The sequence below is a fragment of the Rattus rattus genome, chromosome 3 (assembly GCF_011064425.1).
Source record: "Rattus rattus isolate New Zealand chromosome 3, Rrattus_CSIRO_v1, whole genome shotgun sequence".
Classification (NCBI taxonomy): domain Eukaryota; kingdom Metazoa; phylum Chordata; class Mammalia; order Rodentia; family Muridae; genus Rattus; species Rattus rattus.
In genome coordinates this window covers 153,126,109-153,153,525 of record NC_046156.1, presented here as the reverse complement: position 1 = coordinate 153,153,525, position 27,417 = coordinate 153,126,109, and the positions used below count along the sequence as shown (strand labels likewise).

The window sequence follows — 27,417 nt, the reverse complement described above, 5'->3', positions numbered from 1 at the left end:
AGAGTGCTTCTCCTGGGGCCAAACTAATCCTCACTTCAGCCTGCACAGTGGGAGTCCAGGCTTTGGAGCTTTTGCCCCTCACAGCCCAGGAGGGGAGCCAAACCCTTGCCTTCCTGCTAAAGCCACAGAACACATTCACAGAGCACATTTGCCTAGCTACTGTTGTCTGAGACAAGGTTTCATTACGTAACCCTGGCTTGTCCTGCAAACTGCTCTGTAGACTAGGCTGGCCTGGATCACACAGAGACTGCTTGTCTGAGCCCCCCAAGTCTGGCTCACTTAGCTTCTTAATGTACCTATACGTAGTGTCTCATCTGATATTTGTAAAAATTTAGTAACATTGTAGATGTATGGGTGTTTTGTCGGCATGTCTGTCTGTCTGTCTGTGCAGCCCAACAGCCTGGTGCCCATGGAGGGCAGAAGGTGTTTGGTAACTTGGAACTGGAATTACAGATGGTTGCAAGCTACCGCATGGGTGCTGGGAATTGAACCCTGTCCTCTGGAAGAGCAGTCTTTGCTCTTAACCAAAAAGCCGTCTTGACAGTCCCTGACTCTTCTTTTTTAAAACCTTTAAAGCACTTGCAGATTTGACTGTTCAGTGTGATTTGTGCTTCTCAGAAAGTGGAGTGTTTGAAGGTCGCCTTTTGTGCAGGAATCTGTTCACCTCAGCCCCCGCACATGGCATGAGCTGTGCTGTCGGTGTCAGGGAGGCATTCCAGTACACCCAATACCGACTTCGAACAGCCAGGCTCTTGCTAACTGACTAAGAGCCGTGTGGGGAGAGGGTATGGTGCTGAATTTAGTTGGTCTCAGAAGGGTGACTGAATGGTCAGAGTGGGCATGAAGACGGCAGAGTACTGAGCCATGACGAGTGCCTCATGCCTGCAAACATGAGGGAGGCTGAGCCAGGAGGCTGTTGCAAGGCCAGAGCTAGCCTGACTAATGTCTCATCTAGCGAGCTTCCGGTCTCTAGATTACCATGACACTCCACCTAAAAAAAAAAAAAAAGACTAGTGGGCTGCTCTGGGGGCAAAGGTGTTTGTCACCAGGTCAAAGGCCTAAATTCACCTCCAGTAATCACAAGGGAAACAACACCTCCTGAAAGTCCTCCGACCTCTGTACACCTAGTGTGTGTCTCTCTCACCCAACACAATGAATAAATAAATGTGGAAATGGAAAATGGAAAATAAAACGAAGGAAAGAAAGAAGCTCTGGGTTTACAGAACATATATTTTTTAACTTGTTATAAAATCTCAGGTCCTAGGTCCCTAAAATACAAGTGTCCACTGGAGTAACAATTACTTTCTAGCGTTTTACTTTATTTTTTAAATAAATCTTTTTTAAAAAGATTTAATTATTTATTATATATAAGTACACTGTTATTTATTATATATAAGTACACTGTAGCTGTCTTCAGACACACAAGAAGAGGGCATCAGTCTCATTACAGATGGTTGTGAGCCACCATGTGGTTGCTGGGAATTGAACTCAGGACCTCTGGAAGAGCAGTCAGTGCTCTTAACCACTGAGCCATCTCCAGCTCAGCATTTTAAATAGAAAGAAAATGTGAAATGTCATTTCCTTTGCTTGCTTGCTTGCTTGCTTGCTTTCTTTCTTTCTTTCTTGAGCTAAATCCCCAACCCGCTTGCTTGCTTGCTTGCTTTCCTTCCTTCTTTCTTTCTTTCTTTCTTTCTTTCTTTCTTTCTCTCTTTCTTTTTTTCTTTCTTTCTTTCAACAGGGTCTTACTGTGTAGCCTTGGCTGCCCTGGAACTCCATTTGTAGACCAGGCTGCCCTTGAACTCACAGACATCTGGATGCCTCTGACTCCTGAGTGCTGAAATTAAAGGAATTTCACACATGCCACCTAAAATATAATTTTCTTTTAAGACCCTCTTTAAGTAGCTTATTGATTGATTAGTTGATTTCTGGGCTATGTAGCCCACTCAGGGCAGCCAACATGCTAGGCAGTCCGCTGCTGGGCTATATCCCTAGCATTCATTTTTCTTCTTAAAAGCACAAACTTAGCCAGGGTGCTGGTGGTGCATACCCTTAATCTCAGCATTCAGGAGGCAGAAGCAGAGGCAGAGGCAGATGGATCTCTGTGAGTTCCAGGCCATCCTGATCTACAGAGTGTGTTCTAGGACAGCCAAGGCTAGACAGAGAAACCCTGTCTCAGAAGGAAAAAGAAAAAAGAGGCTGCATATATAATCAGCACAGTGCTTCTTTGAGGGGCCTGGGGTTTGAGTTCAGCACCACATAAAACCAAGCATGGTGGTTACACCTGCAGTCCCAGCACTAGGGAAGTGGCAGCAGGAAGGTATCAGGTTCAAGGCCAACCTGGGCTACCTGAGATCCCATCTCTACAGACGTAATTACATTATAGTTCAAAGCTGGCCTCAAGTCCCTTATTTTGGGCCCCAGCTTCCTCTGTATGGCTCTAACCATAGTCATCAGTTTCATAATGTTACCGTTTATTATCTTCCCTGGAACATAGCCCTTGTGAGGGCGGGTCATTTTGCTCGTTGGTGTAAGGCAGTGTTTAAAACACATAGCAGGCATGCAAAGGTACTGTCTGCTAGATAAGCAAATAACTAAAGACACAGAGCTGTGTCCTCTCGCTTCCCTCTTCCCTGCCATTAAAACTTTCTTTCCCCTAAAAGTCGGACCTGCCTGACTTAAGTTCATCGAAGCTAAATGGGTTTTACTACCTAAGGCCCATAGTTCCTGCTTACATTTTAGAGGAAAAACTGGAAGTCTGAAGAACTAAGGAAATAAATACAATTTTAGCCCATTCCAGACTCTTCCTAAATATCCTCATCTCCTTTACCGGGTATTTTCAGGGCTCACTGTCTCAGTTACTTGAGTCCACGGGCCCAGGCTCACCTCAGGAGAGAGGCTTCCCCTGCTCAACTCGTCACCTTCTTTGTTTTCTACCTGCTTATTACCCTGACCTGTGTTTGTCTGTCTGCTTTTCTTCATTAGACAAATTTAGTAAGAACAGAGCTGTCTTCTGTCTCTGTCTCGGCTTCTCAGCTGCCAAGAAGCAAACGGTTGTGGTCCAGTTTGTACTGTTATGCGGACCTGTTCCGACATGTGCCAGAGACATGGGGCCAGTGGACAAAGGACTGTGTTCTCTGAAACCACGAGCCAAATTAACCTTTTATCAAAAACAGAGACTTGGTCCACTGTTTCCTTCAACAACCTACAGTTTAGAAGCAGAGGGTATGAAGACACTATGAATGCAGACATCCAGGGTGAACACAAAACCCTCTGGAGACTGACAAGTCTGCCCACCTATAGGCAATAACTTAGTTAGGAAAAGTGGCACACCAGGGGCCACAGGCTTGGGCCCACACTGGGTTTGCTCTGACTCACACTGAACACACAGTCCTAGCTCTCATAGGCGGCAGTGCAACTGCATCTGCAGCAGACATCCTGCGCAGTGCTGACAATAATGAATGTCTCTGTCCTGACTCAGATATTTAAATGTGCACTTGTTAGGCCCCTGGAAGGCATTATGATAGAGACTTTTTATTAAGAATCAAAGAACTCATGGAACAAATGAATAGGACCAACGATGTCCCTGGTTTATAACCAAGGCGCCTCAGAATTTAGAACTCTTCCTTGGACTACAGATTGGCTAATGCCATTGCAGGTTTAACTTCTGACATTTTCGACACCAGAAAATCCAGTCTCTGGATTATGTATATGGATGAATTATATGTAATTGAGATGCTTGGAGAAAAAAATTACAAAAACAGGGTGAAGGTACTTCCTGCCATGACTGTTGAAGTCGTGTGATAGGAATTCTTCTGACTTCCACATGTACTTTTTTTTTTTCCTTTTCTTTTTTTCGGAGCTGAGGACCAAACCCAGGGCCTTGCGCTTGGTAGGCAAGCGCTCTACCACTGAGCTAAATCCCCAACCCCCCACATGTACTTTTTAAAAACAGAATTAAGGCTATGCACACATGAATAAATAAGATAAAGAGTGCACTGTTAATAATAGAAAGGCAGGCTAGGTGTGGTGGCACAGGCCTTTGATCTCTGCACTTGGGGGGCAGAGGCAGTCTACAAACTGAGTTCCAGGGAAGCCAGAGCTGTGATACAGAGAAATCCTGCCTTGGGTGGGGAAGAATAGAAAAGCAGGGTGCTAGAAACCCTGTCAAATGAAAATTTAAAGACACTAAAAAACTAATTGACTTAATCCTAATTGCTTTAGGCATTTTCACGGGAGAGGTTTGATTTGATATTACTCTGTAGAACAGACCAGCACCAGTGTGCACTGCCTGTGGAATACACTTTGGACTCAAAAGAGTCAAGCCAGGGTCAAGCACACAATTGTAATCAAACATGCAAAGCTAAAGGCTAGCTTGGGGGCTGCCCAGCTGGCAAAGCAGTTAAGAGAACTGGACCCAGGTTCCACAGGCCCAAGGTTCAATTCCCAGCACCCACATGATGGCTAACAACCTCTGTAACCACAATTCCAGGAGATCTGGTGGTCTTTCCTGGTTTCTACGGGCATGTACCTGCTGGTACACATGCGTACTTTCAGACAAAACACCCATATATATAAAATAAAAATAAATACTTTTTTCCTAGACAGAGTGTCATTACATAGCTCTGGCGGTCCTAAAACTCACTATGAAGATCAGGCTGGCCTTGAACTCACAGAGATTCCCCTGCCTCTCCCTTTGAGCAATGGGATTAAACGTGTGGGGCAGCCTCCACTCAGCCCAATGAATAAAATCTAAAAACAAATAAAAACCAATGTAAAAAGCCAGCCTGAGTTTCATGGTGAGACCTTGTTCCAAACAACAACAAAATCCTAAATAAATAAGTAAACAAATAAATAATAAAAGGGATTTCCCAATGGAGATTGGACCAGGTACTCATGAAATTTTCTTTCTTTAAAAAAGTTCCTAATGACATTTTTTTTTTTTTTTAATTCAGAGCTGGGGACCGAACCCAGGGCCTTGTGCTTGCTAGGCAAGCGCTCTACCACTGAGGTAAATCCCCAACCCCCTAATGACTTGTTTTTAATGATATATATTGGTGTTCTGCATGTGTATCTGTGTGAGGGTGTTAGATCCCTTAGAACTGGAGTCACTAACTTTCTAACAATGTTTTACCACTCAATGAAAGTTGAGAACCAGTAAGACATGACATGAACAGCTTTACTTTTGAGTAATACAGGTAAGGAGAAAGGCTGTTATCAACACAAGAAAGCGTGATGCGCATGTCCAGGCCTTATCCATACTCATGTTCACTTACATCACGCACTCGGGGAGATGAGTGCTTCCAGGGAGAAGCTAGGAGGCAAAAATCCCATCCTGCTCGTTTTCAAATCTGAGTTTCTGACATTTAGCAAAAGCTAAGTAAACCCCCATGTAAACAAGTGCATGGTCAATCAGAATGGCTCGAATATGAAGACATGGCTCTCCACTCCCCAGTCAGGAGCTTTCTGGCAGATTGAACGATAGGGACTGACATCCGAGGTAGTCCCGTGCTGTGTGTCTGTGCACACAGAGTGAATGAATGTTTCAACCAAAAAAGAAGAAAATCCTGATTGGTTACTTTTTGTTTTTCAAGGTCATGTCTAATTGAATGTTGACCTGTGTCCTCTGTCAAGTGCCAGGCTTTAAAGGACTTTGTAACCCATGGAAATGTCAGAGTGGCAGTTCTCTTTAGAACAATCTGTAAGGGTCTAGGGATCTGGAGACACATGGGATGTTCCCAATTCCTTCAGCCTCTGCTCAGACCAGAATTTTAAAAAAGATTAGATTATTTAATTTCTTTAAAAATATATTAAATGTTTTTTTATTTAATCTTTATGTGACTAGTCTAGATAGATGAGTGTTTTGCCTACTTGTATGCATGTGGACCACTTGTGTATGCCCGGTGCCTGTGAAACTCAGAAAGGGACACTGATTTCTCTGGGCTGGAGTTATGATCTTTGTGAATCTTCATGTGGGTTCTGGGAATTAATCTTAGAACCTTTGCAAGAGCAACAAGTTCTCCTAACTGTTAAGCTAGCAATTTAGTTCCCTGGGTATTTTGTTTGTTTGATTATTCTTTGAAACAGAGTGTCATGTAGCCCAGACTGGCCTCAAAATGGCTGATTAGTCAAAGCTGGCCTTGAATTTTTTTGTTTAATATTAAAAAAATTGGGCTAGAGAGATGGCTCAGCGGTTAAGAGCACTGACTGCTCTTCCAGAGGTCCTGAGTTCAATTCCCAGCAACCACATGGTGGCTCACAACCATCTGTAATGGGATTTGATGCCCTCTTCTGGTGTGTCTGAATTTACAGTGTACTCATATACATAAAATAAATAAATATATCTTTAAAAAAATTACTATGTGTGTGTGTGTGTGACATGCCATGGGTATATGGGTAGAGGTAGGTGACAGCTCTGTGGAGTCCTTTCTCTCCTTCCACCTTTATGTGGGCTCTAAGAGTAGAACTCAGGCTGTCAGGTTTGAGCCGAAGTGTACTCCATACCTGATCCAGCATCTTCCTGGCCCTGGCCTATGAATTCTGAATGTTCTGAACTCTACCTTCCCAGTGCTAGGATTGTAGTGTGAGCCATGCCTGGATCACTTTTTTATTTGGTTTTATTTTTTAGACAAGGTTTCACTCTCTAGCCCAGACTGACTGGACTCTCTCAGGCTTGCTTTGAACTCATGACAATTCTATCTCAGTCTCCCAAGTGCTGGGGTGCCTTGAGTCACCATTCCTGGCTTGTTTTTCTGAAACCAGTCTTAAGACCTTGTCCAGTCTGGTTTTGAACTCAGGAAGTAGCCCTCAGTTGGCCTTGAACTCAGGAAGTAAAGAAACCACAAGTCTAGGTTCTGTTTCATCTACTTTCATAGGCTCTAGAATTGTAATTAGAGGAAGGACTCTGCTGGAAAAGGAGAGTTTAAGAAGCAAAAGAATGTGAAGAAAATCTTGGGTTTCTCACAAAATGGATTTCAGTTTGGGAAACTCTAGACTTAAAGGATAGAGACAGAAAGCAAAGTCGAAGAAATACAGTAAGATCCAGCCAGCCTTGGGGGTCAATCCAGCCTTGGGGTCAAACAGGAACAAGGGCTGAGGGGTGTGAAGGTCCATTGTCTGGATGCTTTCTCTGAGATCTGATGTCTTATTATGTTGCGAGAATACAGAACATTGGGTTCTGTTCAGTTCCATATACCTCTTACTTGGGAGCGGAGAAAAGCCATTTTTTTTAAAGTTGGCTTGTGTCTCTACCTTAAATTTTGGAACCTAATGCTTACACCTGGATTGTCTGAGAGATATACTTTCTTAAGGAATATGAAGGTTCTAGGTTTGCTTTGCAGCAACTCTCACTCGATTATTCCAATCGAAGAACAATTTTATTTTACTTATTTATGTGGTCTGGTGCACAGCATGAGAAGTTTGCGCTCCTGAAACGTTATAGAGGAGTTCCTCAAGAGGAAAGGAAGTGGCCAAGCCTCTCTTGCTTTCTTTCCCACCTATTTACCACAGTGCTTTCTGCCCCAGGGAGTGTAAAAGTGCTCTCAGAGCCCAGAGGGCTAGGTCGTGGACCAGCCGCTCCGAGATGACGTAATGCTTTCTGTGGTACACAAAGCGGCCTCCCCCGGGCTGGGCCTCTCCAGCCCCTCCCCCAGGCCAGGATTGCCTCCCCTGCCAGCACCAGCGCGGGTGAGTCCCCCTTTTTGAAAAGCTAGACCAGGGAAACAGGGAACAAAGGCCCCGGAAGAGGCGCCTAGGCACTGCCAGGAGGTTCAGAAATAGACATCACGTCATCTCTCCGCCCGGCGGCGCCAAGCGCCATTTGGTAACACCGCGAAGGACTACACCATTACGGTGCAGAATGAAGCATGCAGGGCTAGCATTTTACCCCAGCCCTAGCAACCCTCTGACCGGCTTAAGGAGTGGCTTCATTTGTGCTCCCCACCCCCGCACCCTTCTTTCCCTGGAGGCCTCCGCCTCCCTTGGCTTCCAGCCCATAGTCTCCACGCTGCCATCTTGATGTCCCATCCCCCTTGCCACTTTCCTCTCCTGCAGCCCTCAGAAGTAGGAGGGGGAGGAAGGGGCACCGCCCTGCGTGCCCCTAGGGGAGGGCTCGGCCTACCCCACCTCTCTTCCTCCAGAAAAGGGGGGGGGCTGTTTCACATCCTCCGCAAGCTTGCCGTTTCTCACCTCCAGTCGTGCTGACAGTGCACCATCAAGGGTTTACCATCTAGGTTTAGCATCCTGGACTTGCCTATCCTCGGTGGCACTCTGCCCTTGCCAGTGCCTGCAGTCCACAGCTGAAATTCAGAGGCTCTCCACAGTCTTCTACTCACGACCTCAGGCCCTATTCTGGCTGGTCTGGCAATTAAAGAATCCCATTTGGACTCTACTCTCCGCCCATTCCTCAGCTATCTGGCTTTGCAACGGCACTGATGTCCCCCCAAATTAGTTTGTCAGGCTCTACTTACCAAAGCTGGGGCGTATATTTGTGATCTCAGCCATGTTGTAATCAGAGGCTGTTGATAGAAACACTTTTGCAGAGGTCAGACAACTTTGGAAATCTCGATCAGTACCGAGGCCCCGGCTGTAGACCTCCAGATCAAGGGAGGGGAAGGTGCATGGCCGACTGCTCCTGCGACAGTACGATCCTTGGTTGCTAGCTGCGTTTTCCTCTTAGATGCTCCAGGGATGCTCTGAGCTAAGGATGCAGGTGCAGTCAGACTGGTCCTGATGAGACATAGGCTCCGCCTCTTTCCGAATGGCCCTCGGCAGAAGACTCCGCCTCTGCCCGAAAGATTCCGGAAGCTCTTCGAGAGAAGACCCCTCCCACTGCCGAGTTTTCCCGAAGACGAGGCTCCGCCCATTCCCAGGCTGTGGGCGTTTGTGGCTAGAATTTCAAAGCCCAATAAGAAGTGTAGGTGTAGTGCTAGCTCAGTCACACATTCCTGTGACTATAGCAGTCGAGTGGGTGAGGAAGGAGAGTCAAGCGCAGTCTTGGGTAGGTCTCCAAATACAGAAGGGAGGAAGATAGTCGCTTTAGCGTCTTCTGAAGCTGTAATTCTTGTTGCCTGGGTTTATATAGATAGAAACTGAAACTTCTGGGTTTGAGAAATTGTGAAAAAAAATCTATACTGTTTTTCAGTATCGATGACCATTATTTTAGAGCACTCCTGAAACAGTAAAGGGATTTATAGAAATTTAGACTTGAGAAACTGACTAAAGATCAATCCTGGGCAGAAGCATGACGATTATGAGTTTTGGGCCAGTCTGAGGTATATAACAAGAACCAATCTCAAAAAAGCAAAAAACAATAATAAAGACCTAAAACCTTCTGGGCAGTGTTGGTCCATGTTTTTAAACCCAGTACCCTGGAGTATAAAACACCAGAAAATATCCAAAAAACATGAATGAATTTTTTTAACATTATGGCCCAGGCTCTGGGCACTTGGCTCTGGGCATCTTAGGAGCCAGAACTGGAATAACAGATACTGACTCCTTTTGATATTTGGGTATTTTTGTGAGCTCATCTGTCCTGCAGGGTCAGAATCTGCAAACTGGAAAATGTGATAAAAATATTCATTGGTCCACAGGATTTATTGTGGTGGCCAAATCACCCATTTTGAACATTTGAAGAGAACATTTTGAAAAATAAAGACTGTTATGCAGATATGAATAAATGACCTTTGATTTCAGCTATATGAAGCATCTCTCTGAATTTTAGGAATTCTCTTTTTTTTCCTATGTCCCAGGTATTTTGTGGGGAGGACGATTAGTTCTCAACTTAAACTATGGAAAGTATGGGTTCCGCACCCCCAGGTTTTGTGTTGGATATATAACTAGAGAAGAGTAGGAACTCCTCCCTCTCTCTCTCTCTCTCTCTCTCTCTCTCTCTCTCTCTCTCTCTCTCTCTCTCTGCCTCCCTCCTTCCCTTTCTCTCTTTCATTCTTCTTTTTGGAGACATGGTTTCTGTGTGTAGCCCTGGCCGTCCTGGAGCTCGTCCTGTAGACCAGCCTGTCCCGGAAATCAGAGATCTGCTTGCCTCTTCCCCATCCATCTATCTGTCATGTGTTGTGTTACTTTTCCCATGAACTAACCTATTAGGATTGTGGCTTCACCGGCCCTAAAATAAGATGGCGTCTATCGTTTGGCGCATGCTCCTTGACGCGCAGGTCCCGCGCCTTGGGGGCGCGCACGTCAGCCGGTGCCGTTGCGTTACTTCCGCTGGTGCAGAAGCTGAGTTTCCGCGGGATCAAGGCGGCCTCTGAGGGTACTGGATAGTGTGTGATGGGGCGGGAAGAGGCATGTTAGACGTGGGGCTTCCGGGCGGAGGCTGCCCAGGATGAGGGGCATTTGCTTCGAGGCTGGGTGCCCGGTGCGTGAGGGTAGCAGGGGTGTGCGTGGTGGTGCGGACTTGGGCTCGTGTTGAGCGCTGAGGTGGAGAGCGGAGCTAGGACTCACTGTGAAATGCTTGTTCAGGAGGGCTCTAGGGACTGCTCGCTCGTTGGCGTTAATTCACTCTCGGTCAACCTTTCCTGGCCTTCAAGGAGCAGACACTTGGAGGTACTGTAGTTTGAAGCGCTTGGAGTGATCCTTGCACAGTTCTAACTGAATAGCCTCTGCTGCTCCCCTCTCCTTGCTTCCCATCTACTTCCTCCTCCGTGAACCTTATGAAGTCATCTGTGAAATAAGGGATCGCCTAGGTTATTCCCACTCCTCTCCTTCCTCATTTACCCCCTCCCCGACAGATCAACGAATCTTCTCGTGGTTATTGAGCTTTACAAAGATAAGAACCTAGACTCGTAGGGTGAGAGGCCTCCCTTAATGTCCTAAAGAACGTGAATTGCGGAGGCTTAAGATTAGCTTTATAGATCAAACTCTGAGTTAGTTTTCTCTGGTACTGTTGAATGGTCTTTCAGGCGTGAAGGTTGCCAATGTGGCCTGGTCTTGGACCTGTTTATGAAAGTAAGGGTTTCCTGCATAGAAGGATGCAACGAGAGGCTGGGGATGAAATAATATGGAAGAATGCTTACCTTACATGCATAAAACTCTGGGTTCCTAACTCAATAAATGAGACGTGTTGAAACACCTGTTGTAGCAGCAGCAGAATCACAACTACGTGATCACCCTGAGATACACAGCAAGTTGGAATTCACCCATCAGTACCTATGAAAATGCTGACTGCTTGGTCCAATTGCAGCATAGCTTTGTTTATGCCCATTTTCATTCATTCATCTCTTCAGGGAACAGTCACAGAGTGTCTACAATACCCACATAATGCTGGATACTGGAGAAACCAGTTAAGGATTCCCTTTTCCCACTGACTGCATAGCTCTGGATGACAAAGATACCAGAAACTGATATGCCGTATTATAAGATTTACTTTTTTTATTTTTAATTACATGTCTGTGTGTGAGTATGTGATTGTGCGTGCAGATGGCTGGTTCCAGGCCAGTCTGGCTTTGAACTTACAGAGATCCACCTGCCTCTCTTCCTAGACTGGGAAGAGGCCTGCACCATCACATGAAGTCTGAGGTAACAGAAGCTTAAGATCTTAAAGTATCGCTTAGTGCAGGTAGCCTTCTGTTCATTGTGGAATCTGAGCTGAGCTACTGTAATGAATTTCTTATCTTCTGCTAAAAGTCCTAGGCATTCGGTGCGCGATACTCTGTGCACTCGAGATTAAACTTGGCAAGCATGAGATGATAATCGAGCAGGTGCCATTGCTGTTCACTACCACTGAGGTGATAAGGACTTGCTTTTTATGCTCTTAGGATGGAACAGAAGCGGGACTTGTAAAATGTTGCCTTGTAAGAAGAGAAGAAGTGGAGTGACCGAGTCTGTGCAGCAGCAAGATGACCAGGAGGGCGAAGATTTAGACCTTGAGGCTGCTGTGAAGGCAGACATGGACCAGCTCCCAGACTGCACGTCAGAGTCACTGTCCTGGGGTCAGAGTCACGACAGTGCAGGGCGCCCTGAAGTGCACTCCATGCAGGATGTAGGCAGTCAGCTCAGTGTGGAGGGCACGCCTTTAAGCTCGAAGATGCTCACCCAGCGTGTGAACTTAGCAGTATCGGAAGCTGTTGATGTACCGGTCTCTCAGGAAATCCCCGTTCCTTCCTTGGAATCTTCTCATTCCCTTCCTGTACATACGGATAAAGGGAGACTCCAGTCCACTGCCTCAAGGAAAGGGAAGAAAATTGCCTTCATGCCTGGGCAGGTCACCAGAGAAGACGGAGGGGATCACACTGTCCCAGAGGAGCCTCCTTCAGGAGAGCATGCCGAAGAAGTCAAGGCAGAAGGAGGTAAGGGTGGAAAGTCTGGGTCGCTTTCTCTTCTGTTTAGGTTGAACTAAACTCCAAATGTCCCACACTTTACTTTTGGAGTACTAACAGGATGCTGTAAGTTTAAAATCCCACATCTGACCTCTTGTGGGGGGCTATGTCCATACTGCAAGGTATCAGAACAATGTTGTATCGTAGGACTACACAAGTGCTGTGTACAAGAAGTAAATACATCGCAGGTTTAAGCTTAGACCCCATCTCTGATATCTCATGAATACTTGGTTCATATTGGACCCAAGCATTTCAGACAAATCACAGACAGTTAGCCTGTGTGTCAGTTATTTGTGTTGTTTTGATATTTTTTGAGACAGGTTCTCTGTGTAGCTCTGGCTGCATTGTAACTCTCTATAGAGACCAGCCTGGCCTTGAACTCACAGAATTCTGCTTGCCTGTGCCTCTGAGTCCTGGGACGAAAGGCATCGGCCACCATCATCCGGCTTGTGTTTGCTTTCGGTGGTGCCTTTACAGAGAAGTGGAAATTGCTGTGTTTGGACTTGGAATTGTGAACCTTACGAGTGGGTTGAGAATTTCCTTTCCTCTCCAATTCTCTGTATTCTCTTTGACCTTCCCTCATCCTGTTAAACAAATATATGTCCATGGGCATTTCACTCGTGCACTGTGTGTGTACCTGGTAACTGTGGATCCAGAGCAGAGCGTCGGAACCCCTGGCACTGCTATTGTGAATGGTTGTGAGCCACCATGTATGGTGCTGGGAACCAAACCTGGGTTCTCTGCAAGACCAACGATTGCTGTTAATTGTTAAGCCGCTCTCTAGCCTTTTCCTCCCCTTTTCACTTTTAGCTTTGTCCTGCATATCTGGAGAGATGAACTGTGCACTGTCTTAGTTGGGTATTCCTGAAGTGGACCTTGTAGGATGAGGGCAGTAGTTTAAAGGAAGACTTTGGGACATTGAGAAAGGCTTTCCAGAGATGAAGAACGCTTTAGACTGAGGGCTGTGAAGATTGCAGTTTGACAGAACGATGAACAACGTATGGACAGAGACATAGAAGAAGTGGGGGCGTAGTAGCTTGGGAGAAGTAGGGAGAAGTGACTTCAGTGGCACGTTAGGTTTCAGTTGTAAAGAACTGAGTTTTCATACTTAGGCCTTGTAGTTTTTCCAGTCGGGAAGCAGAGAGCACCGTCTCTTGCTTTGTGGGTTTGCGCCTCTGCACATAGATCTGAGGGCTTGTACACGTTAGGCATGGCCGCTGTTATTTTTCCTTTTCTAAAAATTTTCTTTTGGTTTTTAGAGATAAGGTCTTCCACTGTAGCCTTGGTTGGTCTGGAATTCACTTTGTAGCCCTGCCTGTTCTTCAGCAAATGGCTCTTGCCTCTCTACCTTCTGAGTGCTAAAGTTACGGTAATTATGTCTTATGCTACCATGCATGAAGGATGGTTTGTTTATTTATTTTTATTTTTTTAAATATTTTCCAAAACGTACATATTTAATTTTTTGATCACTATGTATGAATTTGAAGCCAGGTTATGGAGCAGTGCACTATGTCAGAAGGGGCCGGGCTATGGGAGTCGTGGGGCAACTGGAGGGACCCGTGCTTTACATTTAAACGTAAAGCTTTGACCTTTTGACTTTCAATGGTGTGTGATCACTCATAATCCCAACTATTTAAAATACTTAATTGTTTTAATTTATTCTGTTTGTGGTTATGTGAGTAGTGGGGCGTGTGGGTGAGTGTGTACTGTAGTTCTAATGTGGGGAGCAGAGGACAACTTTCTTCCTCTCTTCTTCATCGTGTGGGTTCCTGGTGTCTAACTCAAGCTGTAAGTCTTGGTGACAGGAGCTATCTCACTCCTCCCCTTTAAAGAACAGAACAACCACATAGCGAGACTGTCTCATAGCCAAACCAAGGTCTCATGTAACAGTGGTCTTGAACTTTTGATCCTCTCATATGCTGAAGTATATAGGCTTATACCTCTGAGTATAATCCCTCCACCCCTCCATCCACTATACAGAAGCCAGAAGATGGCACCATATCCCCTGAACTAGAGTTATGGAGGCCGTGAGGTGCCGTGTGGGAGTGTTATCAGTTTCTGCCTCTGAGTTTTGCAGGAGCTAGTTCTCTCCTTTTTCTGAGATAAAGTTTCACAGTAGAGCTCACACTAGCCTAGAACTTCCTATGTGGACCAAGTTGAACCCAAACTGAGAGAGATCTCTAGCCTCTGCCTCCTGAGATCTGGGATCAAAGTGCCCTGCTATTGTGCCAGCCCTGTTTTCAAGTAACTGTTTTTGTGACTGGTATCACTCTAGGCCAGACTGACTTTAAATGCACTGTAGCCCAGATTGGTCTCCTGCCTTAGCCCCCAAGTACAGAAATTACAAGTATGAGCTACCACACTTGGCTTAACAGTTTGTTTTACTATTTAGGAAAACAACATCAGATTGATTGTAGAAAGATTGAAGAAATACAGAAAAGTTACATCACTTAGGAAAGTATCAGCATTTTGCTATAGTTGTTACGTTGTTAAACTGTGCTTGTAGACTGTAAGTGATGGTTGTCTCTGTCCTTCCTCAGTGTTGTCAGGGCAGTCCCAGGACTCCTGGGTTCCCGGAAATGTCCCACCTCAGGCCTCCTGGAGAGGCTGGGGTTGCAGGTGGTTGTGAGCTCGCCCGTCTGGGTGCTGGCATCCAAACTGAGGTCCACTGGAAGAGCAGTAATTGCTGTCAGTTACTTTCCGAGTCTCCTGCCTATCACTTTGTTTGCTCAGTAGTTCTGGGGCTTGAATTCAGAGCTTCCCTCTTGTATGGTGAGCAAACAGTCTAACTCCACCTACATCTCCAGTGCCCAAACAAACAGAATTAGGAAGACTGGAGGAGAAGGGAGAGGAGACAGAGGCCAAGCACAGCCAGACAGAAGGGAGGGGCAGTAGACTGTTCGTTAGAGCTGCGGACCTGGCCTGGGGATCTGTGTCTGGCCAAGCTCTGATCTAGGTCCAGCCCCAGCTCTGCGTGCTCTTGCAGTGGCTCACTTCTTTTGGCTTCGCTTTTGTTTAAGTTTAGTTACCTTTTAAAAAGATGTATTTTCTTTTCTATGCACGCGTGTTTTGTGTGTTTCTCTGTGTACCCATGTTCATGCCTGGTGCTAGCAGAGATCAGAAGAGGGTGTCAGATCCCCTGGAACTGGACCACCATGTGAACTGATCTTGGGTCCTGTGGAAGAACAGAAATGTGCGCTTGCCTGCTGAGCCATGTCCCCTTTAGTTAAATAAATATTTACTTATTTTATGTGTATGGTGTTTGTCTGCTCGTATGTCTGCACCACATGTGTGTTGGTGCCCATGGAGAACAGATGAGCATGTCAGGTTCCCTGGGACTGGACTTTCAGATAAGCCGTGAGCTTCCATGTGGCTGCCGGGAATCAAACCTGCGTCCTCTGGAAAAGCAGCCAGTGCTAAGCATCTCTCCAGCCTCCTGACTAGGATATTTCTCAAGAGAGGGAAGTGTGGAGGACTTCAGAGGCTCCTGGAGGAGAGTTGTTAAATAGCAGCATGGCTTAGGGAGATGAAGTAAACTGCAAAGGAGCTCTGTGTAAAGTTTGAAAAGGACTTGAGATGCAGAGGAAGGAAGAGGCAGGGACGGAGGGCATTAGTGTATAAATCAATTTAAAAAGAATAGTCAGGGGCTGGAGAGATGGCTCAATGGTTATGAGTACATACTGCTTACAGAGGACTGAAGTTCAGCTCCCCACCCTTATTTCCAGTTGCTTACAAGAACCTGTAAGTGCAGCTGCAGGGCGGTCCCAGCACCTCTGGATTTGATGGACTGAGTGCAGTGCACGCCTAGTGTTGATGAAGTTCTGGGGTCAGCCTCAGCTCAGCATAGACTGGGTGTGTGGAGAGAACACCTGCAATGTCAGCACGCAGGAGGCAGGGACAGCCCTCAGGAGTCCTAGTGCATCTTTGGCTGTGTGTGTTTGAGGCCAGCTGAACATGAGACCTTATAAAACTAAAACTTGTAGGATAATTTGGAATAGTTCCAGATGTTTCAGGTGCCACAGGTCCCAGTGGAGGAAGCTCTGCCATCGACCTAGCCTTGTGTACCTTGAAGGGCACTGTTTATATGGATTTAAAAGTTCTGCCATGTATGTTTAAAAGATTGTAAGCTGGGCATGGTGGTATTTGCCTGTAATCCAGGCACTCAGGAGGATAAGGTAGGAGGATTGCTGAAAGTTGGAGGCCAGTAAAGAATACATTGCAAGGCTCTATCTCAAAAAAGGGCGAGGTGTCTGCATATGGTGGCCCCATGCCTGTAATCCTTCCACTTGGGGATGGGATTCAAGGTTGTCTATAGTTATATAGTGGTTTTGAGGTCAGCCTGGGTTACATGAGACCTGAGGAAAAAAAATAGAGTGGGGTCATGGTGGCACAATCCTTTAATTCCAGTGCTTGGGAAGTGTGAGTTCAAAGCCAGTCTAGACGACATAGTGCATTCTAGGACAGCCAGGGCTATGTAAAGAGTCCCTGTCTCAAAAAACAAAAAAGCCAACACAAACAAAAAAAGAAAGCAGTACAAATGTGGTAGCATATACCTGTAATTTCAGTACATGGGAGACTGAGACAGGAGAATTACCGTTAGTTGTTGACTGCCTGACTATCCTTGAACTCACTGTGTAGCCCAGGCTGGACCCAACTTCTCTCCTTTAACTCTATGGGTTCTGGGGAATCAAACTCAGTTGTGTGTCTTGGTTGTAAGCAACTTGGATCTGCTGAGCCATTTTGCTAGTCCCTGATAAATTTACCAATTTTCCTACAGTCCTTGTTAAGCAAAGCTTGTATGTAACCTTTTGCCACTGTAGGTAAGCCTGGCCTCTAATGGGGAGGCAGGATGAAGTGTTAAGTGTTACACTGTTATTTAAAATAGGCCTTTTTCCTTCCTTTGGTGGGGCAGTCTCTAATTTAGGAGCATTGTGTATCAGTTGAAACTGAAAATACCAATATGATAATAATTCACAAAATGTAAAGGGTGTGGGGTTGGGGATTTAGCTCAGTGGTAGAGCGCTTGCCTAGGAAACGCAAGGCCGTGGGTTCGGGCCCCAGCTCCGAAAAAAAAAACCAAAAAAAAAAAAAAAAAAAAAAGTAAAGGGTGTGTTTGTCTGTTGTCTCCTTTGAGAGAAGGGCTAATACTGTAGCCACTTAGAAACTTGTCACCCGCCCTTTCTCAGCTGGAATTACACATGTGTATCACTATTTCTACGTATGTTGGGATTATTTTGTTGTTTGGTTTTTTTAATTTATGGGTGTTTTTTGCCTGCACATGTGTGTATGCACCACATTTGTGCACTGCCCATAGAGGCCAGAATAGGGTATGGATCCCATGGAACCGGAGTTAAGGCCACTTGTGAGCTGTCATGTGAGTGTTGGGAACCTAACTTGATCTTTAGGGTAGTCCCAGGATGCCCTCCAGAGCCATCTCGATGGCCACGGGGAGTATATTTCAATGGAGGAAAGTGACAAGTAGTTGGTTTCCTCTTTTGAGACAGTATCTTATGAGCCCAGACTGACCTTGAACTTTGTATGTAGCCCTAGCTGGCTTTGAACTTGAGATGTTCCTGCCTTTTCCTCCCTAGTGCTGGGCTTACAGGCATGAGCCCCACTCCCAGTTTGTGTGGTTGCTGGGCCTTACGCATGCCAGTTAAGAACTCCACTAACTAAGCTACATCTCCAGTGCCACTTGGACCCCTTTTGAAGTAAGAAAGTTTAATTGAAGACTATGCAAACAGATAAGGAAATTTCAGAGATACAGAAAGCAGCCAGGTAAGGAAGCATACATCTGTAATGTTGGCTTTTGGGAAGTTGAGGCAGGAGACTGCAAGCTCCGGGCCAGCTTCAGCTCTGTGGGGACCTTGTCTCGAAATGAAAATAAGGGCTGGAGAGACAGTTCAGCTGTTAAAGCTTAGGTTCCCAACAAAACCACTCTCCCAAAGGAAACTGCAAACAAATGAGTACAGAAGTCAGCAAGTGTCAGACACCTTCCCCTGCCCTCTTCAGCCCTGCTCCCCACTGCCCTCTTTGGCCCTGCTCTGCCTCCTGGCCTCAATTCTCTCTTTGATCCCCATAGAGTGACTCCTCCATACATGTGTATATACCAGAATTGATGTATTCTTTCTTTTCTTTTCTTTTTTTTTTTTTTTTTTTAATATTTCTTTCAAGTATATGAGTACACTATTGCTCTTTTCAGACACACCAGAAGAGGGCATCAGATCCCATTACAGATGGTTGTGAGCCACCGTGTAGTTGCTGGGAATTGAACTTAGGACCTCTGAAAGAGCAGTCAGTGCTTTTAACCACTGAGCCATCTCTCCAGCCTGTATTCTTTCTTTTTTGAACATTGTTTTTTTTTTTTTTTTTTTTTTTTTTTTTTTGGTTCTTTTTTTTTTTTTTTTTCCGGAGCTGGGGACCGAACCCAGGGCCTTGCGCTTCCTAGGCAAGCGCTCTACCACTGAGCTAAATCCCCAACCCCATTGTTTTCTTTTTATGTATGTCTATTTTCATTTTCACTTTTTGGAGGGGGTGCGGCTGGCTGGTCTAGAGGCCATGAGTCATCTCACCTCATTACTTAATGTCTTTACAGATTGAACTCCTGTTCTATACTTTCCCTCTAGTTACAACTACAGTTGACTGGTCTAAAATGTAAATTATTTTAAGGGCTGGATCTAGGCTCCTCCGTACCTAGCAGATGTGCAACTAGGTCTTCATGTGGTTCTGAACACTTGGAGTGGGTTCTATCCCTAAAGCTGATGCCTATCTGTGATATCCGTTCCCTAACTTGGCTATCTTGTCTGGCCTCAGGGGGAGAAGAATCACTTAGTCCTTCAAACACCTGATGTGCCAGGGTTGGGGGATACGGGCATTGGAAGGGTGTTCCACTCTCTCAGAGGAGAAGGGGAGGGGAGATGGGGAGAGGGACTATGAGAGTAGGGGGCACTGGTAAGGGACACATTGATTGGGATGTAAAGTAAATGAAAACAAAAAAGGGGTCTCATTGTATAGCTTTGCTGCCTGGAGCTCACTTTGTAGACCAGGCTGGCCTTGACAGCTGCCTTTCCCTCTTGATGTTGGGAGGAAGGCATGCAGACTCTGGTATGTGTTTGTGAGCATTTGTGTGCAAGTGCCCGTGAGGGTGTGGAGACCAAGGACAGCTTGATGGAGCAGGTTCTCAGTCCATCCCTGCTCCCACTCTCCATCGTTCTTTTTTTTTTTTTTTTTTTTTTTTTTTTTTTTTTCAGACCTGGGGACCGAACCCGGGCCTTGAGCTTCCTGGGCAAGCGCTCTACCACTGTGCTAAATCCCCAACCCTACACTCTCCTTCTTTGTAGTCAAGACTGTCCTGGACCTCAGACATCCACCTTCTTCTGCCTTCCCAATGCTGGGGCTAAAGGCATGTGCCAGCTAGCCTGCTTACAGTCTTTCTGTGACAACTCCATTACTTGTGTTTTCTTTCTCCGGAAACTCCATATGAAGATCAGACTGGCCTCCAGTTTCCAGTGTCCCCTGAATTTGGCCTCGACAGTGATGGGATCACAGTCATGCCACAGAATACCTACCCTGACAACTTGATTTTTTTATATTTCCTTTTGATAGTAAATATATAATGATTCCTTATATATTTATCAATCTACTCTGTAAAACTTAAGTTACTGAGTCAGGAATCTTGTTTTTTGCTTTTATTTCTTTGAGACCTAGCCTTGCTATGTAGCCCAAGACTTAAACTCACTATCCTGCCTCAGCCTCCACAGGGCTAGTAGACAGATGTCTGCCAGTATGCCTCAGATATTTGTTCTTTTTACAAATTAAAAAAAAATTAAGTATGTCTTTATTAGGGTCTCCATTGCAGGGAAAAGACACCATGACCAAGGCAGCTCTTGTGAAAAAGTACTTAATTGGACGTTTGCTTACAGTTTCACGGGGTTAGTTCATCATGGTGGGGTGTGTGGCAGCATGGTTTGGTAGCTGTGTCTGAGAACTCTACATTCTGATCCAAGAATTCCACACCCACTCCCACAGTGCCTAATCCTTCGAATCTTTCTCAAATAGTTCACCAATTAGGGACCAAGCATGCAAACCTCTGCGCCTGTGGGGTTCATTCTCATTCAAACCACCAGTGTTTTTCTGTACCCCAGAGGCAGAGTGCCTCTGGGTGGGCTCTGAGCTTTCACAAAAGTCCATGCGAGGCCCAGTGGCTGTCTGCCTGCTGCCTGTGGGTCAGGATGTATAAAGTTCTTCTGACAGTAGATCACCAGGAACTGGAGTTACCGGTGGTTGTGAGCTGCTGTATAGGTGCTGGGAATTGAACTTGGAACCTTTACAATAATAGCCGGCGTTCTTAACTGCTGAGTTACCTCTCCAGCCCCTACTTTGGACATTTTATATCATTTATAGTTAGGGAAACTTAGTGTTGATGGTCAGCTCTAACTGTCCCTTTGGCCTCTCATGCCCTTAACCTATATTCTAATTTTTGTTTTCTTGGTGCTATGAACTGAACCCAGAGTCGTCGTTTTACTAAGATAACTTCACTCTGCCATTGAACTAAGTCTTCAGCCCATGGTCTCATTTTCTTAGGAAAACAGAGTTCAAATCATATTTGAGTAGAAGGAGTCATAGCAGTTTTTGTGTGATTCATTCTGTGAACTAGAGATGAATATTTGGATCTGAGTTTCCGTGTCGCTCTTTGTTTTGGGAGCCCATCTTGATGAGAAGGGAAGTCTGTGTAGTGTGCCTCATGAAGGCGTGTGTCATAAAGGCTCAGAAAGGATTACATATGGGCGGAGTGTGGAGCAGTGTTTGCCATTCTTCTAGGAGAACTTGAGATGCATTCTGAAGGGGAGTTACCCTCGCTGTCATCAGGCAGTCAATCTGCAAAACCGCGTGCCCAGCCTAGGAAGTCATTCCAGCCAGACGGTTCTGCCTTTCCTCAAGAAAAGCCACTCGGACCTCTGGTTCGCCAAGCTGAGGAAGACATGGAGGATGGTGGACTCTTTATTCCAACCGGTAGGCTTTTTTTCTTTTTAATTAGAATAAAACAAAACAAAAACAGTGTTATAGGCACCAAAACAAGAGACTACCAAAGTATATAGTATGTGTATAGTGACTGTAATGTATATTATGTATAAAATGACATATCAGATAGTGGGGTTTTCTGTCAGGATAATGGCAACATCTGGAGTTCACCACCAAAGTGAACCCTGTCTTCCCTTTCAGTTACTGGTTATACCTGGGTAGTAATAAATCCCGACTTCCAGTAGCCTGTGTTCACTCAACGTGTTTGTCTTCATAAAATGAGTGGGATCAGATGTGTTCCTTTTGGGTGGCTGTTTTCCACTCAGTGTTATGCGTGCTGTCTAAAATCTCAGGCTTCATTCTTTTTGCTATTTAATGTTTTGTTTGAATCCTTTTGTTTTGGCGAATAAACCCAGAACTTTTGTATGCTTCCTTTAAAGCAATTTAACCCCAACCGCAGGCATCCTACCAGCATTTTCATACTCTCTCGGTTGGTAAGTAGGAGTGTTTGCAAGTCATGGTGGGTGGATGCTGAACTTCTTCCTAAGAAATGGTCCAATGGCCAGGCATGCTGCTGTGAGCCTGGAATCCCAGCACTTGAGGGTTGGGGGAATGAGGATCAGGCGTGAGGTAGAGACCAGCCCGAGATGGACACTGCTTCAGAAAGGAGGTAAATAACCGAGCGACCCTGAGTGCGAGAACTCTCCCCGTGACTGGCCTGTGTGCTGCTGATCTGCAGCCGTCGCCCTGTCTCCTCACTCACACTACATGTGACCCATCCTCACCCGTGCCGTTCTGTTGCAGCTTCAGCTTGTATGTCTAAGTGAGCGATGACTGTATTTCCACAGTTGCTTCCTTTGGAGAAGTGGCTGTTCACTGCTCTGTCGTTTATTGGGAAGCTGGAAGAGTTTGTGTTTGAAGCATGGTTTCACTGGGTAGCCAAGGCGCCCCCCAGGTTTGGTGTACTTCTCCCTTGGTTCCCTTTCAGTGGGATTTATTTACTTATTCATGCTTTCGAGACAGGGTCTCTCTATTATATATAGCCCTGGCTATCTTGGAACTTACTGTGTAGAGTAGGCTAGCTTCAAGTTTACAGAAATTTTAAATTTCTACTTGTTTCTGACTCCCCAGTCCCTGGATTAAAGGCCTGTTATAAACAACCAAAAGAGAGAAACAAATAAATTATTTTCAGGGGCCAGGATGGATGGGTATAGCTTTCTATCTTAATACCTCTTATTAAAAGCAAATAACTTTTTAATGTTCCTATGTGATTTGCTGTAGACATACCAGGCTACTTTATTCATGGTCACTGTAGACCAGGCTGGCCTCGAACCCACGAGATCCTCGTGCCTCTGCCTCCCCAGCGCTGGGATTAAGGGCGTGCATCACCACCGCCCTGCCAAGCACCTTTTAGTCTTAGTTGTTGAATCCATTTCTTGTGTGTGTGTTGTGCCCACTCATGCATGTGAATGTGCTCCAGGAGAGATTGGAGGTCAGAGGCCAGTCAGTTTGCAGAAGTCGGTCCTATACTTTGGGCCTTGGGGATTGAAATCAGGCTTGGTGGCAAGTGCTGGGCCACCTCACTGCCCTTTTTATTTCTCTTGAGTAGGGTCTTACTCTGTGCCCCTTGCTGGCCTGGAAATCACTATATAGCCCATGACCGTGAAGTTGCTGAGCTTCCCCTGCTCTGAGTGTTGGGATCATGTGTAAACTTATGTCACCAGGTTCCCTTGTTGGCTGTGCTGAAAACCCGATTGCTTGCTCCCGTGTTGTTGCTGCTGAGGGTTTCTGTACTGGCGTAACTTCAGGGGACAGTTTGACCTGGACTGCGTACCTGCGTCTCAGCCTTTACCCAGTACACACTGTGGATCTTAGCTGAAACTGCTGATTATGTGGTTCTAATGGTAGTTTTTTTCTTGTGATTTCTTCTTCTTAAATGGAATTTTTCAGTAAAAAGGCACACCCATAGTGCCAGCATTTGGGGGGTTAAAGCAGGAGAATTGCTGTTATTTTCAGTTAGCCTGTGCTGTGCATTGAGACCCTGGCAAAGGAAAGATAGAAGGGTTGTTTGTTGGTAAGGTCTGGCAGGGCTTGTCTGTAGTGTCAGACAAGCACTTCAAGTTGCAAGACTGAGAGACGTGAGTGAGTCAGTGACTTAATAAATGGGGGGATGGGGAGGACGACACGACGAGGAGACAGTCTTGGCTCGCATGGCAAGCTGATCTTGAACTCAAGGTGCTCTGTCTGAGTGCTGGGATTACACATGCATGCTGCCACATTTGGTTAGTATTTACATATAGAACATAGGCTCCCATTTTTATATTCTATAATAGAAATTATAATATCATAAGTACAATCTCGCTGTCTTCAGACACACCAGAAGAGGGCATCAGATCTCATTTCAGATGGTTGTGAGCCACCATGTGGTTGCTGGGAATTGAACTCAGGACCTCTGGAAGAGCAGACAGTGCTCTTAACAACTGGGCCATCTCTCTAACCCCTATGATAGAAATTCTATTCTAATACTACTGATATCATTTTTCCCAGCTTTTTACCTTTAACTCATGGAGAGCTGTTTCAGATTGGTTATTTTTTAGGCCCCTCAGTTGCCTCTGGGCGTATATAAATCAGGTTGGTCATGAACTCTTGCAGTACAGCCTGTACCCTGCGAGAGCCTTGACTACGGGTATGCAGAGCTGTTTTAGTTTTGCTCTGTGTTTTAGTAACATGTCGTTTCCCCTACAATCACATTTTTGTCTTTTTTGTCTATAAGTCATGTAGTTTTGGGGCTGGGGTATAGCTCAGTTGGTTGAGGTCCTGCCTAGTGTGCACCAGCCTGGGTTTCATCTCTAGTACTGACACAGCAGACATTGTGGGCTGTGTAGTAATCCCGGCAGTCAGGAGATGGACACAGGAGATAAGGACTCAGAATTCTGCTCTGTCTCCCCCTTCTAATCATAGCAAGATCAAAGAAAACCTGGGATACATTGTCACAGAAATTTTTTTTTTATTTGTTCAGTTAATTTTTTGTTCTAGGATTCAAAGTCTTGGTACATCTAAGTGTTCTTTTCCTTTCCGGGTCTGTGTCCCCAGCCTGTAGTTTTCCATGTTCATATAGGCAGAAATGTTCCATTCAGATGGATTTGGTTTTTTCCTCTTAAGAGTAGCACTTTTTTTTTCAATTAGTGGATTATTATTTATTAAAATACCAAGGTAGATATTTACTGCTTCATTTAGCCGAATAATTTAAAAATGTCTTTTTAGATTTATTTTATTTTACCTTTTGTGCAGTGAGGGCTTTGTCCGCATGTGTGTATGTGCACTGTGTGCGTGCTGGTTCCGTGAGCTACCACGGGGGACTGAACCCCATCCTCTGCGTGAACGGCAAGTGCTGTGAGCTGTACAGTGTCTCTCCCACTGCACTGTACCATATTTTTGAGCGTTGCTTTCCAGGACCAGTTTCCTTTCAGGTTTTAATAGAAATGGAGCATCTTCAGAGTCCATTCTGGACATGCAGCTAGTCCCGGCCTTCACTGCTAACCCTAATATTGCCTTTTTCTGTAGTAATTTTTCTCCAAATCTCTGCCTGATTTTTACTGAGAAATAGGATTAGTACCAGACTACCCCATGTTATATAGGCATTTAAATGGTTTTATTTGTCTAGCAGTGCTGAACATTTAAGGGGTAACTTTTCCAAGATGAATCTTGTGTTTTCCTAGCTGTGCTCCACTTCCCTGGGTGCAGCCGTCCTTCTGTCCGAGTGTTCCTAGAGCTGCAGCTGAGACTGGCAGTCTGTCAGGGGTGCAGCTGTCCTTCTGTCCGAGTGTTCCTAGAGCTGCAGCTGAGACTGGCAGTCTGTCAGGGGTGCAGCCGTCCTTCTGTCCGAGTGTTCCTAGAGCTGCAGCTGAGACTGGCAGTCTGTCAGGGGTGCAGCCGTTCGAGCTCCTTTAGGAAGAGGCAAGGTTGTTAGTTTGCGTGTGAGGTCTCATTGTTGGTGCACTGCTGGGAAATCTTCACTGGACACAGTGAAAGATTCTTAGGACAGTTTCTTGGCCTGTTTATATCCTTCTTTAGGGACTTGTTTCTATGCTGTGCTTAACCTTTCACAAGTACTTCTCTGTGTTGTCTCAGTTATCCAGTTTGTGTTCTGTAGACCAGGAAGTGTAGATCTCACTGTATAACCAGGCTAGAGGATCGAACTCTAAGTAATCTTCCTGTTTCATCTTTCTAAGTTCTATATTACAGGTATGAGCTACCTGTACACACAGTCTGACTGTGTGTGTGTGTATGTGTCTGTGTGTGAGAGAGAGAGAGAGAGAAACTTAAAGCTCCAGAGATGATTCCGTGAGTACATTGCTTTCCTCTAAGCCTCTTGATCTAAGTCGGATCCCTGCATCCCACTGGTAGAGAACGGATTTCATTGTCCTCTGACTCTGCTGTGTGGTCTGTGGCACCCCTTCCATAAATAAGTAAATGTAAATGACAAAAGTGATTAAAAAACTCACTTTCCTGGTGAAATTGTATTCCCACCACAAATGATTTCTTTTATAGAATGTACCAGTGAGTCTTCTGATCCTGGAATTTTCTTTGGAGCAAGGCTTTAACACTACAAATTCCATTTCTTTAAAGATTTTTTTTAAAAATTATTTATTTAATGTACATGAGTACACTGTAGCTGTCTTCAGACACACCAGAAGAGGGCATCAGATCCCATTACAGCCACCATGTGGTTGTTGGGATTTGAACTCAGGACCTCTGAAAGAGCAGACAGTGCTCTCAAACCTCTGAGCCATCTCTCCAGCCCCCCAGGGTTTCTTTTAAGATTGATTTATTTCTATTTTATGCATATGAGTGTGCCTGGTGTCCAGCTGCAGAGGCCAGAACATTATGTCTGGTCCTCTGGAACTGGAGTTAAAACAGTAGTGGGCTACCATGGGTGCAGGGAACTGAACTTGGCTTCGGTGAAAAAGCAGCCAGTGCTCTGAGCTCTCTCTCCAGCACCGTGTGCTTGTTTTAAACATAGAAGACCGTGTTAATCTTCATCTTTGGCAACTCCTTGTTTTCAAATAGCAGTAAACGAGAGATGCCAGAGAGGGGTTGCCTTGTTTATATGTCTGTGATAATGGCTTCTAAGTTATTAGATCTTACAGCCGAGTTTTCACATCTTTCTGATTCTATGCTTTTCTGCAGAGTAGGGATACTTTACCTCCGCCTTTTGTGTAAGTTTTCTTTTGTGCTAGAGTATAGTTTAAGTTGTTGTCCTTATTTCCTTTTTGTAGCACAAATGGTATGACAATGAAACGTTGTTGTTGTTATTTTGAGACAGGTTTTCTCCAGGGAGCCCTGGCTGTCCTGGAACTCACTCTGTAGACCAGGCTGACCTTGAACATGGAGAGGTTCATCTGTGTGCTTCCTGAGTGCTGGGATTGAGGGACGCAGTCACACTCAGTTGATGCATTATGTTCGTGTGGTTCCATTGGCTTTAAAGTACTTGGATAAGTTGTGCTTCCTTTAGTTTGCATCAAATTCCTAATGCTTGGTTAGCCAGATTTTACAAAAGAGAATCTTGGAGACTCCATTACCACGGTAACTTGGTTAATATGTGAAATTGAGACACAATCTTAGGATTTCTGACTTTATCTGACCTGTATGGAGTAACAGTTTCACTGCAGAGTCTAGAATCAGAGCGTTTGGCTTCAGTGTGTGATTGATATCTGGTGTAGTGTCCTTTACCTAAAATTTAGCACTTTGGCAGATCAGAAGTTGAAGGCCAGCCTGGGCTAAATATCAAGGGTCCTGTGTCAGAAACAAAACAAAACAAAACAAAAAATTAGTGCTTCTGTATATCCCAGTTTGTGTACGTGCTTTTTTTTTTTTTTTTTTTTTTTGGTTTTTTATTTCGGAACTGGGGATCGAACCCAGGGCCTTGTGCCCCTAGGCAAGCACTCTACCACTGAGCTAAATCCCCAACCCCGTGTATGTGCTTTTTCAAAAGGGATTTATTTTTATTCTCAGTTATGCGTATGCATGTGTGTTTGTGTGGATAGGTGCATGTGAGTGCTGGTGC

General features: G+C 45.2%; 1 protein-coding gene across 1 annotated transcript in view; it reads left to right on the top strand.

Annotated features, from left to right (window-relative positions):
- The first annotated feature begins 11,723 nt into the window (after positions 1–11,723).
- LOC116897059 (GON-4-like protein) overlaps positions 11,724–27,417 on the top strand; it is a 32,538-nt gene continuing 16,844 nt past the window's right edge. The window contains exons 1-2 of the mRNA XM_032898682.1: positions 11,724–12,299; positions 21,150–21,341. Of these exons, the coding sequence (XP_032754573.1) occupies positions 11,759–12,299; positions 21,150–21,341 (733 nt within the window). The 5' untranslated portion in view covers positions 11,724–11,758. The remainder of the gene's footprint in view (positions 12,300–21,149; positions 21,342–27,417) is intronic.